At 37.3% G+C, this 13736-nt stretch overlaps 1 protein-coding gene across 1 annotated transcript; it reads right to left on the reverse strand.

Moving 5' to 3' along the window:
• Nucleotides 1-4875: 4875 nt before the first annotated feature.
• Nucleotides 4876-12491, reverse strand: LOC117345269 (brevican core protein-like). Its single transcript, XM_033908315.1, has 6 exons — nucleotides 12190-12491; nucleotides 10487-10774; nucleotides 8934-9107; nucleotides 7432-7608; nucleotides 6654-6914; nucleotides 4876-6343 (listed from the first exon to the last, which is right to left on the reverse strand). The coding sequence occupies exons 1-6, from the start codon at nucleotides 12242-12244 to the stop codon at nucleotides 6180-6182; spliced, it is 1119 nt and encodes a 372-aa protein (XP_033764206.1). The 5' UTR covers nucleotides 12245-12491; the 3' UTR covers nucleotides 4876-6179.
• Nucleotides 12492-13736: the final 1245 nt, after the last annotated feature.

Consider the following 13736-nt stretch of genomic DNA (forward strand, 5'->3'; position numbering starts at 1 on the left):
GGGCTCAAATCCAAAAAATACCTTGAATCTCTTTTACAATATCATCAAATCACAAGAGTCGGTCGAATTTGAAATCGCTATCAGACAGCTAGCAGTCAAAACAAATCTCAGACAAAAGTGTGTAGTTTTCCCCCCAAATAATTAGAAATCTACTCCTGAAGTTTGACCATCCAACAGCCTATGACTTAAAAAAAAAAAAAAAAAAAACAGAGGAAGAAACTGGGAAGAAGATGTTACAAAAAGCAAGAAATACTCATGTTGAATCATCTTGGAAGGAGGACATCAATCATAAACCCTCACTGAAGTACCTCAATCCTGACTCAGTTCGTGTAGGTAAAGTCCATCACATGTATTCTACAGTACATTCAAATCAGACCAATATTCAGAGAGTGGAAGTGAAGACAAGACTGCTAAAAGGAACCTATTCACTCCAATCCAACCGGGCAACTTTTGACCAACACAATAAAGATCCAGCCTGTAAAATGTGCAATAATCGATCTGAAACCAGAGAACACTTTATTGCAACTTGTGAGGCATTGGAACTAACTAGGAAACCGTACGTAGCCAAAATCAGAAACATTAATAAGGCAGCGCAGAACGATACTAATCGCCTCGCGGAACTATACTAATCTCCTCGCGGCAAACCCTGACGATGAACGTGAATTATGAATTGAACAGGCTGACACAAGTGGAATGTGATCTGTTTTATTGACAACAAATTGATACTCCACTGCATTTGTATTTGAACTCCTGAAATACAGTTTTGTAGGTGTTGGTTGTGTTACCTTTGAATGTACTGCTCCATATATAGCCGTGTGGTCAGAGTTATAAGAATTGAAGTACTCTGTGAAAACGGAAGCAATAGTTTCGGTTCTTGCACGCTGCACCCCGCCTGGATGTGGTCTTGATGTGTATGAAGTTTGATGAAATTATCATGCACGGTTTGAAAGTTATGCTCCGGATAAATATATTACATACGTATACTTACCTACGTACTTACGTGCGGGCAGATCCCTATATACCCTTGGCGAATCGTCGCGCGAGGGGATAATAACCGTAAAACATCCATCAATCTTGGCAATGAACCTGGAAGACTAACCCAGATCGTGCTGGATTACACGCATCAAAGTATACAGCCCCCACTCCTTGCTGAGGAACAGGACATTTCGCACCTTGAGTTGATATCAAGTAGCCGGTGTACTCCATCCATTGTGTACGTTCTAGGCTACTTGCTAATTTTCATCTGAAACGAACCTACGGACACTTTTATATACTTCATGTAATCTGTGTGCTAATAGCTAGGATATATGGGAACAAATCAGATAAGAAAATATGTACACATCAAACTATACGATGCCAAGAATACAAACTTTACACCACCAATTACTATAGGCAAACTACCAGATTCTTTTCTGGTTGCTCCGACAAAGGAAGCGCAGGAATCTACCAACAATACAAGACAATGGCAGGTCAACATTGTGAAATTTTGACCAGCGTTAAGGGAGGATCTATACATATATAAGGTATATATAACGTAGATGTTATGTCCCGCTCGATTTTATTGTGTTTGTACCTAAAGCTTAGCGATACCAAACTTTGTCGGAGAATTCCACGTTTTCATATAGCGAGCTAGGATTAGACCAACCCATATGGAATAACACCGACAATGATGGTTAGCAACTACGGGCAAACAATATCGGTTAAACAGATATAGAGAAAAATAACGTGGACGCATTACAAAGACAGTTTTAAGTAGTTAAAACTTGCTCATGCTACAACCGAATTACGCACACAGATCGAGGAGAAACTTTGGGAAGGATCACTGGACCTCGTAAACCCCATGTATACCAAGCAGATTCAGATACGCTGATACAACCCTCATTGACGCTTGGAACTGCTGTGACGAGTAGGACTGATACAGGTGAGCCCTTTTTTCAATCTCTAAATGCACATATGCCCTCTCCGATAATAAGCAAAAGGTGCTAAAAATCACGGACGATGTTTGGCAAGATCCCACTCCATTATAAGATTCTTTGACCCAGGGAAAAAGCGTGAAATTCCGTATAGTAAAGGCAAAACCGTTGCACAAAGTTTCCATTGAAAAATGGGGCTATGCCAATGAAAACATATTGTCAACATTGATCAGTGAAGGGAGGTTGCGCGATTACAGGTCCATAACTGAGATACATTGCGGATATTGTCCGTCTGGCGTCAAAACATGTATGGTTCTCGGTGTTACTGTGTGGCAAAGAGTACCAGAAACATCCTAGAAGGCTATGGATGGGGAACTTACCGCCATGATCTCCGCGAATTCAATCTTGTTTTGAAACCTAATAACCTTACCACTAAAGTCTTTCATGGGAAGACTACGGCTCACCTAGGTAACCGGACCTTTTTTGCTCAATGTTCATGAAATATGAAATTTGAATCATGATAATTGTATGAGAACTGAATATAAAATGCACCACCGTTGTGCTATATGCATGTCCACTAGTCATTCAGCACACTGACATGGACAAAAAGGTCAAGTTAAAAATTATATTGTATCAGAAAACGGAATAACCACACACGATCAGAAGTAGACAACTAGCACTATTCACCCTGGGAGAACTGTTTGAATGTTAGTGCCTACGAAGAGATACTCCCCTCTGACTATGAGGGTCACAATTTTATTTTGGAAGGTGCACGTGACGGTGTTCGGGCCATACCAAACAGTGGAAAGAGACAATTATAGCTCTAATTACTAATTTAAAGACATTTAAAGAAAGCAAATAAAAACCGAGCTTGAGCATGGTCCATTCTAAGCCTACTATATTACATGTAGCTCTCTTGGAACCATTGAAAAACCAACCGGGAATATCCGCCTCATACACGACGCTAGTCGACCTGTGGATAATAGATTTAACTAAAGTAGACTTAAAAATGCTAGCAGTAAAACTCACCCAGCGGAATACCATCTTACAGGATTGAAGTTGACATTTAAAGATAACAAGAACGCTACATACAGGTATGATGCGAAACTCCCTTTTGGATACTCGCATAGTCCAAAAATATTTCAAGAACTTCGAAGTGCCGTTTGCTATATGATGAAACATCGTTATAATGTGACTGTGGTAGCATATCTTGACGATTTTGTCATCATCAAGGATACTTTTGAACAGTGTTATCGTTTAATTGCTATTCTGATAAAAACTCTCCGTTTCTTTGGATTTAACATCAGTTGAGTACAGTAGACGGTCCCACATAAACCAGCACATTCCTTGGCATCATGATTGACACCTGCAAACTTACTCTCGGTATGCCAGCAAATAAAGTTGGAATTTAAACTGTTGTTAACATGGTTTAAAAACCGTGAGCGTGCCGTACCTCAGCCCCATCAATATGTGGTCAATTGAATTGATCCTGTTCTGTTGTAAAAGGAGAAAGGACCTTCCCGTGACGTATGGCAGACTTTATTCCTCCCAACGCTAAAGGATCCTCAAAATTATTGCTGTCTAATATTCTTTACGAAGACGTGGGTTGGTGGATCCACGTTATGGCAGTTTTCAACGGCCGTGTAAACATTTTGGATACTCGACCATTTACGGAATTACAGACAAATGCGTGTATTGTTGGTGCCGGGAGCTACTATTGCGGTGGTTGGGCTTTTTGCTGGGCCTTGGACCGACCATGTGTTGCTGATGAGCATATTAATGTGAAAGAAACTGACAGTGGTTTTCGCCGCTTTACGTTAGGGGTTTCTATGGGCCAACAAAAAAGTTTTAATTTCAACAGACAACATGACAACAAACTGTTTAATCAACAATGGTTTATCATGCGTTGGCTACGTATATCATTCTGGCTATCAGCTAATCATACTTTTGATTTATGTGATAGATACTTGCCAGGTTAATCAAATGTGATTGCGGATAACGCCTCCACACTTCACGAACCCGGTCAGTTAACGCATCTCTATGAACATGTATGTAGTTCGCAAAAGTTCTTTGGTGCGTGTGACCTCGTTAACCACATTTATCCCAGTTTTATTTGCCAGGTGGTACGCCAGTGTGTGGGGACAGAGACGGACTACACCAGATTGTTACACGCCTCCTCAACAAGGGGTTGGCTTGCTCCACTACGTGTACGTACAACACACACCTGCGGACTTATCAGCAGTTTCGGTATGTTTACCAGTGCCAGTGTTCCTGCTGACCTACTTTTGAGCTACTGCATGGGCCGGGGCTTCTGGCCTTCTGCACTCCCAGAAACAGTTACTGGGTATGTAGTCAAGAGACCGCTTCAAAGGATATATGGATTCAGATCGTGTTTAGCTGCAGTAAGAGCCATCTATGCACCCCCCCCCCCCCCCCCCCTCATGTTTATTTTTTGTAAACCTCATCACCTTAACTTGACTAAGTAATCCAATCCTTTTTTCCTCTTTCCTTTTTAACATATCCTCCTTGGGTTTGTGCGTGTAAAGTTTCAAATTATTACATGTTTAAACACTCTGCCATTGTCTACATTGTATCTTTTGTTTAAGATCATTACCTAATGTGTATTATGCACATTGTCATTTTTCAGTGCATTTTCACAATACTTTGTGAGGTAATTTTGAGGTTGATTTGATGTTTGATAGGTGAACAATAAAGCAATAAAATGTATGTACGTATATACTAAGAAGATGTCTTCGTCTTTCAAATATCATTAGTTATTTAGGCTTTCGGCAGGTGATATAGTCTCATATTCTTTGTCTGGATTTATTTTTTTTTTCGAGCTGAAGGCTGCAATAACATGGCGAATTTCTCATATGGCAAATCCTATTATATTGAAAACAAATGAAAATCGAACAACGAACATTATATTTTATTCTACAAACAATTATCAAAATTGCGCCTGTATTGGTTAGTAAACCGTACATATTCCGCCATTGGTATGGGAGTTATTGCTCTTTGCGCGCGACTCTTATTACCTGCGCGAATCAGAATACAAAAAAAAAATCATCGCTGGGTGATTTCCCGATCAGATTAATGCTTTAGATTTTCTTTTGCAGTGTGACAAATGACTATAAAGGGGAGGTAACTACGTCATATTAATAGTTGTCTGTATCAACATATGTATATATCAATGGGAGGTAACTACGTCACATTAATATTAAGGGGAGATAACTACGTCACATAAATAGTTGTCTGTATCAACATATGTATATATTAATGGGAGGTAACTACGTCACAATAATATTAATGGGAGGTAACTACGTCATATTAATATTAATGGGAGGTAACTACGTCATATTAATATTAATGGGAGGTAACTACGTCATATTGGTATTAATGGGAGGTAACTACGTCATATTGATATTAATGGGAGGTAACTACGTCATATTGATATTAACGGGAGGTAACTACGTCACATTAATATTAATGACAGGTAACTACGTCATATTAATATTAATGGGAGGTAACTACTCATATTGGTATTAATGGGAGGTAACTACGTCATATTGATATTAATGGGAGGTAACTACGTCACATTAATATTAATGGGAGGTAACTACGTCATATTAATATTAATGGGAGGTAACTACGTCATATTAATATTAATGGGAGGTAACTACGTCATATTGATATCAATGGGAGGTAACTACGTCACATTAATAGTTGTCTGTATCAACATATGTATATATTTATGGGAGGTAACTACGTCACGTTAATATTAGGGGGAGGTAACTACGTCACAATAATATTAAGGGGAGGTAACTACGTCACATTAATATTAAGGGGAGGTAACTACGTCACTTAATAGTTGTCTGTACCGACATACATGTATGCATACATATATTAATGGGAGGTAAGCAAATTCAAATTGATAAATAAGGGGATACATATTTTTAAAGGAGAGTCATTCTGTTAATTCTATAAAGGGAGGAAACTACGTAAAAACCGAATTCACTGTCAGTCTGGACATATTAGAAATGCGTCACTCTGTTCATTCCTGTATTTACATAATCATTTATATATTTCGGAGAGATACCTACGTTACAATGATAATTCTTCTTTGTTTCGATTACGTATTTATCAAAGGGAAGTAACCACTTCATATGTCACTGTCTGTATTGACATATATTGTCACTGTCTGTATTGACATATATTGTCACTGTCTGTATTGACATATATTGTCACTGTCTGTATTGACATATATTGTCACTGTCTGTATTGACATATATAGGCCTGGTTGTAGATAACGGCTGTACAATCGTAGTCATACCACATCCCGTCATCCACACTGATCATGGCACAGTTCTCGTTAGTGGCGTTGTGAGACGGCCCTTCACCAGGGCTCCAGTGTCCATATTTAACGCGCGAACCTGAAAATAACACTTAAAATAGATCCTTGGATGATTCACCCTTTCTGTTATGAAATTTAACATATTTGTCATCAGCCAGATAAACACATTATTTCATAATGGGCTCATTTGTTAGATTTAACGGCTAAATGGCGGCCTTCTAAAATTTCATATGTATAGCACTCTTGGTTCAGCGTGAATGCTGATTGCATTCATATACAAGCAGTACAGTAAACCTACTGAGGGTTTCTGATGGAAAAACTACCTTTCAAAAGTAATGTACAATAATAGAATCAGTACAGTCAATATCTTAATATTGTTAAGATGTTACCATCACTCCATCTCCAGTGTCCCTCACTACCACTATCTGTAGCCCCTATCCACGCCCCCGAGTCACTCCAGTGTAGGGACTTCAGGCTCTCATACACGAAGTCCTGGTCCTGTTGGCTGTGGATCTGTAACAACAACCCTCCATGTCTCCTGCAGTCAGTGTCCGCATCATTCCAAGACTTGTCTCCACTGACAAACCTGAGGCAGGAATTCCTGTAGAATTTTACAAGGGAGGCAACCGGATGGAAAGACGAGCAGGTTTCTGAAAAAAAACTATATATATATATGGCGGGTGTAGTTGATTGAGCAGAACTAACTCTTACTCGTCATGAATGCTTGTTTTACTTATGTATGATTATATTATTTTTTGTTGTTGTTCTGAAGACAATTTAAGTAGGTGTCTCTCAAGTACAATTGAATACACTGTATATATAGATGCGACACTTTCTGTTGTACACAACATACCCACATGTAATAAGTAGGGATGTCGACATTTAAACGAACTATATGTCAAGGTTTTTTCCCAAAAGGTTTCAAACAAAATGATCACATGTTCTTGGAAAACTGCGAAAGGAAGATTTCATAATCTTCTCTATTGTCAAGGGATTATATTTTACTATTTTACTGCCGAAAATAGCGGGAAACATAATCTGCCGAAAACCGTGATCATTGCAGTCACACTTAGGACTGAAATGATTCTGTTTTCTACACCCCGTCCCTATAGGAATACCATAACCAACAGCCATTGGTTTTGTAACCTCCTCTACTCATCAACGCACTTTTCGTTGTAGTCGGCATCGTAGTCGTTGTTGGTGTTGTCGTTGTTGGTGTCGTCGTCGTTGGTGTTGTTCTCATCGTTGTCGTTGTTGGTGTTGTCGTTGTTGGTGTCGTCGTCGTCGGTGTTGTTCTCATCGTTGTTGTTGTTGTTGTTGTTGTTGTGGGTCTTACTACCTTTTCTGTGATAGACATTCAAAGGATTAATCTTTTAAGGGTCATCTATATAGGAGAGAAATGTTGAATTTAAAAAACGAATAAATATTTAATGGAACTATTTTTGTTTATTTGTTCCCAAACATCATGTAGTGGCTGTTAAAAGAGCCTGCAAAAACCAAACGAAACTATTTAAATTATGCTCTGTGAGTATTCTTTGATTTAGATTGAGCAAACGTTAAAGTGTAAAAATCAAAAGTATGGATAGTAAATCTAGGGATTTTGGTGGTTCTGACCCTTAAACGATTGTTTAGTTTTGCTCAAGACATGAAATATTCTAAATGTATAAGATTGTAATTCGATACTCTTTATGAGGTATTTATGCCGATGACAAAATATGCTAATGCTAACAGTGTTTAACTAAACATAAAACCAACTCTTACCAGGTTGCGTTTGTTTACAGAAATATTAATCGCGCATGCAAAAAAACCCCACTGTTATATATCCCCTACAATACAAAAACTAGCATACTTTACCATTTTAACACCCCCCAAAAGATGCCATGAAGGTAAGGCTGTACTTGCTGCCCCAATTGCATAATCGTAAGATGAGACTTAATTTTGAATATTATCTCTTATCTTCCTTTACCAACTTTATCCTTCCTAATGTCTCCCCTGACACTGCCTCACTTGTGGCCTTTAATCGAGTGTTCTCCCTGTTTGAAAGGCTTTTGACTCAGACCTCCAGCCGAGACACCAGGATCTAGAAACTGGTAGTTGCTACTCTTTATTAACGCAATTTCTGGAGTGGGACGACTGGTTGGCCCGTTGCCAGCATAATGTGACTCCTGGTATCTGCGGCAGTATGCTTCAGTGAGGTAGCACTATAAAGTCGGCATCAGTTCTTTCACAAGGAGATACAAACATACCGCAGCCTCTCAAAATACAAAAAAAAAACAAAAAAAAAACAAACTCATACACCTCGCATGCATCTCGCACACCTTAAATAATGTTAGCTGGTGATGGGACGTTAAACAATACAAAAAAACCTAACCAAACCAAACCCTACAAAAGTTAGAGCTTCCGTCGACCTTTTAAGCATAAGGAAATATATCTAACTGTACCAAAAAACATAATATAATATTGTGCCTCAAAATTTGTTATCTATCTGTCGTTTCCCTGAAGAATCATTGTCAGTGCGCTGCTACATGTTTTATCATTAATTGGTATTAATTATATATATTTACAGACCGTGGGCCGGGGTGTAGCATTTTAAAGTAACACAACGACCAAATCATCTTAGTGGTGAAAGTATACAGGGTAGTCTTACATGTCTATATTTCCGTACTTACTATATTCACAGACAGATGTTTCGAGGAAGAGAACTCCCCCGCAGTCATAGTCATGCCATCGTCCTCTGTCATCGAGCTTCATTATAGCACAGTCCTCGTATCCTGCGTTGAAGAGGAACCCGCTGTGAGAGGGTCCCTCACCCTGATGCCAGTTTGAGTATGAGAGTTTGGAACCTACGTAAGATAGATTACCTCAGTTATGGTGAATTTGCCTGTTTTGGCGCACTCCGTTTTTAGATTAGCGCATCATTTTGAGAAGGGCTCCGGCCCGAGGGCATGTTTTCCCACGCATGATCTTATTGGACGTATATATGTGTTTTGTGTTTATTTTTTTTTTTTTTAAAGAGGCTTACCCGCAGACGGACCGGTAAACGGCACATCTCCGATCACTAAATAAACTTCAGTACACGTTTCTATGTGACAAAATTAGAGGCTTTCCGACTTTATTTCTTGAAAACAATTACAGAATATGTATTTAAAAGACGTTTTAAAACTCAACCTGAGAGGGAAATGTATGGAATATAACGGCAAATCTTCTTTGTAAATCGCCGCTGTCTTTGAAGTTATCACTGTGCGGCACTGTGCACGTGCTTGTTTCTTTGATGTGTCAATCAAATTAGACTCCACTTGATAGCGGGGACTTATTGCGGGTTGTGATTAAATAAATAATATTTAAAAAATGAGGTTTTAATATCACTTTTCAGCGTTTTATAAGGAAAATAAAATGAAAAACTCAACAATTCCAACAATCTGTCATGTGTAAAAAATCTTTTTCTATTAGCCAATTTTTCTGATCTCTCTGCGGGCAAGCCTCTTTAAATTAGAAATATAACACTAACTATAACAGTATGTATCTACTATCGTTTTATATCTACCCTCATTTTGTATCTATTCTATCATTTTGTATCTGTTATCATTTTGTATCTATTCTATCATTTTGTATCTATTCTATTATTTTGTATCTATTCTATCATTTTGTATCTATTCTATCATTTTGTATCTTCTATCATTTTGTATCTATTCTATCAATTTATGTATACTATCATTTTGTATCTGCTATCATCTGTATTTACTATCATTTTGTATCTACTATCATTTTGTATCTACTATCATTTTGTATATATTCTATCAATTTGTATCTACTATCATTTTGTATCTATTCTATCATTTTGTATTTACTATCATTTTGTATCTACTATCATTTTGTATTTACTATCATTTTGTATTACTATCATTTTGTTTTTACTATCATTTTGTATTGACTATCATTTTGTAATAACTATCATTTTGTATCTATTCTATCAATTTGTACCTACTATCATTTGTATATATTCTTTCATTTTGTATATATTATCATTTTGAATCTGCTATCATTTTGTATTTTCTATAATTTTTGTATTTGCTATAATATTGTATCTACTATCATTTTGTATTTTCTATAATTTTGAATTTTCTATAATTTGTATCTACTATCATTTAGTATTTACTATCATTTAGTAATTACTATCATTTTGAATCTACTATCAATTTTGTAAGATGCCCCAGCGACTCACCGTCAGTCCACTTCCACGTGCCTTCGCTTGCACGATCATTGGCTCCTATCCACACCCGGATTTCCTTCCAATGCAAAGCTTTAAGTGTGTTGTAGACGAAATTCTGTTTCTGTAAATTCTCAATCTTGACCAGACGACCGCCATGACGATGACAGTGAGAGCTGGCATCGGTCCAGGAATATTTACTGGTAACGAAAACCAGGCAGACATTTCCGTACGATTTCAAATGACTTGTCCTCGGCAAAGATGGTGGGCAGTCTCGGAGGTCATCTTGGAGACTAAACTTCACTGGATAGGACGAATGACATATTTATCTATTTAGATTGCTGACCTACTACAAATGTACTAAACTTACTTGTTAGGACGAGTGACATATCAATTCATCTATTTAGATTGCTGACCTACTACAAATGTACTAAACTTACTTGTTAGGACGAGTGACATATCAATTCATCTATTTAGATTGCTGACCTACTACAAATGTACTAAAGTTTACTTGTTAGGACGAGTGACATATTAATTCATCTATTTAGATTTCCCGGCCAACGATAAATGTATTGAATTGATAAAACGATAAAGGATCAATACAGATCCAATTCTACTGAGGTAACAACACTTTAGGCCTTTAAAATCACAGACGAGTCCTAGAAGGACGTAACAACTGCATGGTAAGTTTAATTCCTTTTTGGCTATGCTGTAACCCTCCATTTGTATTGAAGGATACTAATATTTAGAGCTATTTAATGCAGCTCTGTGTCTATTACTAAATGCATACCAATGTTATCTGCATATTTTCAGACTGTATTAACATCTGTCTAAACTCTCGAAACTGAATCTACATCTATTTATATATAATTAATTTTTCTTTGTTTTCATGGTAAATACTCAAATGTGATTGGTCGAAAAATTCTTTTCATTCTTCTATGAAAGAAATTCCGAGAATGGCGCGAAAAATGTGACGTCACAATACGACAATTGACGTTGCGTATTGATTTGAGAAAAAGAATCCCAAATAAAACCCGTAAAATTGTACATAATACATGTTTTGAATTAGAAAAAGACAATTAACTGAAATTAATTATAAGCATTGAGGTTGATTTTTTTTAAATTTTCATCGGGGTATGGAAAGATTTTTTTTTGCAAACTTTGTAAGAATCCGCTAAGCGGATTCATACAGTTTGCAAAAAAAATTCTTTTCATACCCCGATGAAAATAAAAAAAAAATCAACCTCATTGCTTAAATATATGTACTAGAATTCTATCTATCCCATTAAACGCATTGAAACAACATAACATCAAATATACAATCATATCTATAAGAACATGTATTCAATAGATATAACTTCTTAATTGAAGAACTATGTAACCAACATTCGTCGTTAGATGCAAATCTCAGTTGTAAACATCAACTGAGACAATAGGTCAACATATTTGACACAGGTATAGATAAATATTTATCTATCGTAATCTGCTCGATAACCACCAATACACATACTATGATCTAGATACTAGACAACCTTGCACGTTATATAAATATTGAATAATACATCTAATTATATTTATGTTAATATCGCAAAACACTACATAACCATTAGTTTTGCCATGGAAGATACTATTTCTTTGTTTGTAAAATATTTTTATCTTAGATAACTGACATAATTGGATAATTCAAATTAATATGTAAATGAACTAGTATTACATACCTGTAATTAATCCTATCAGTAGCGGTAAGAAACTCCAATCTACTGTTTTCAGCATCTTTGTGTATATGTTAGTATCTAAAGGACAAAACTAATGGAACACACACGATCGGTGGAGATGACAAAGTGGGATGATCCAATCAGACAATGACCATCGCCCTATCCTATCAATATCAACGATTGTCAATACAAATATTTGTAGTAGTTATGTTCACTGCCGGTGATGATTGTGTTATTTTTGTGACATCATTGTCCAGTTGAAAGTATAAATAAACCTAAAGACACATTGAAGTCATTGAAAGGGAAGTAGGTGTGTTAATGAACATGATTATACTATAATTAGTTAATGGATATAATGATAGCCGGTTAGGGCCAGCTAAAAGTAAATGAATATTATGGTGGCCAGTTAGGGCCAGCTAAAAGTAAGTAAATATTATAATGGCCGGTTAGGGCCAGCTTAAAGTAAATGAATAGTATGGTAGCCGGTTAGGGCCAGCAATTGTAAGTGAATATTATGGTGGCCGGTAAGGCAATTTAGGGGCCGCGGTGGTCGAGTGGTTAAGGTGTACCGACACTTTAACACTAGCCCTCCACCACTGGGTTGCGAGTTCAAAACCTACGTGGGGCAGTTGCCAGGTACTGACCGTAGGCCGGTGGTTTTTCTCCGGGTACTCCGACTTTCCTCCACCTCCAAATCCTGGCACGTCCTTAAATGACCCTGGCTGTTAATAGGACGTTTAACAAAAACAAACCAAACCAAGCCAGCAATTGTAAGTGAATATTATGGAGGCCGGTTAGGACCAGCAATTGTAAGTGAATATTATGGTGGCCAGTTAGGGCCAGCAATTGTAAGTGAATATTATGGTGGCCGGTTAGGGCCAGCAATTGTAAGTGAATATTATAATGGCCGGTTAGAGCCACTAATTTAAAATGAATATTATGGTGGCCGGTTAGGACCAGCAATTGTAAGTGAATATTGTGATAGCCGGGTAGGGCCAGCAATTGTAAGTGATTTGGTTTGTTTTTGTTTAACGTCCTATTAACAGCCAGGGTCATTTAAGGACTTGCCAGATTTTGGAGGTGGAGGAAAGCCGGAGTACCCGGAGAAAAACCACCGGCAAGTACGCGAATATTATAATGGCCTGTTAGGGCCAGCAATTGTAAGTGATTATTAATGTGGCCGGTTAGGACCAGCTGGTGGTCTAGGCCCTTGAGATTGGCATGACAAGTATGTTAAGTATCTTCTTTACTATATGAACAACATTTGCTAAAGAAGTATTTTGATGGATTATTCATTTATCACTTATCATACCTGATTTTATTAAGCTTGTTATTATCTCATGCTGTCAGTTTATTAGAGTTATTTCCCTTTAATCATACATTGAAAATGAAATATAGTGGCTGCTTAGCGCCATAACAGTAAAATATATCATAATGGCATGTTTGAACTAAATATTACTCTCGTTATCTCTATCTCAGGTCACCAACCTCGTGAATGAGCTATGAAAGAATTTTTTCCTGATGCATTTCATTGCATGAACGTAAGAGGC

This window comes from Pecten maximus, chromosome 16 (assembly GCF_902652985.1).
Source record: "Pecten maximus chromosome 16, xPecMax1.1, whole genome shotgun sequence".
In the NCBI taxonomy this organism is placed as follows: domain Eukaryota; kingdom Metazoa; phylum Mollusca; class Bivalvia; order Pectinida; family Pectinidae; genus Pecten; species Pecten maximus.

What these genes read in the sequence shown, in the direction of transcription:
- LOC117345269 (XM_033908315.1), bottom strand. Translation starts at nt 12,244, where the DNA reads ATGCTGAAAACAGTAGATTGGAGTTTCTTACCGCTACTGATAGGATTA. An exon ending in ACTGATAGGATTAATTACAG is followed by an intron (nt 10,775 to 12,189) that starts GTATGTAATACT and finishes CGTCCTATCCAG; the next exon opens with TGAAGTTTAGTCTCCAAGAT. An exon ending in CACGTGGAAGTGGACTGACG is followed by an intron (nt 9,108 to 10,486) that starts GTGAGTCGCTGG and finishes TATCTTACGTAG; the next exon opens with GTTCCAAACTCTCATACTCA.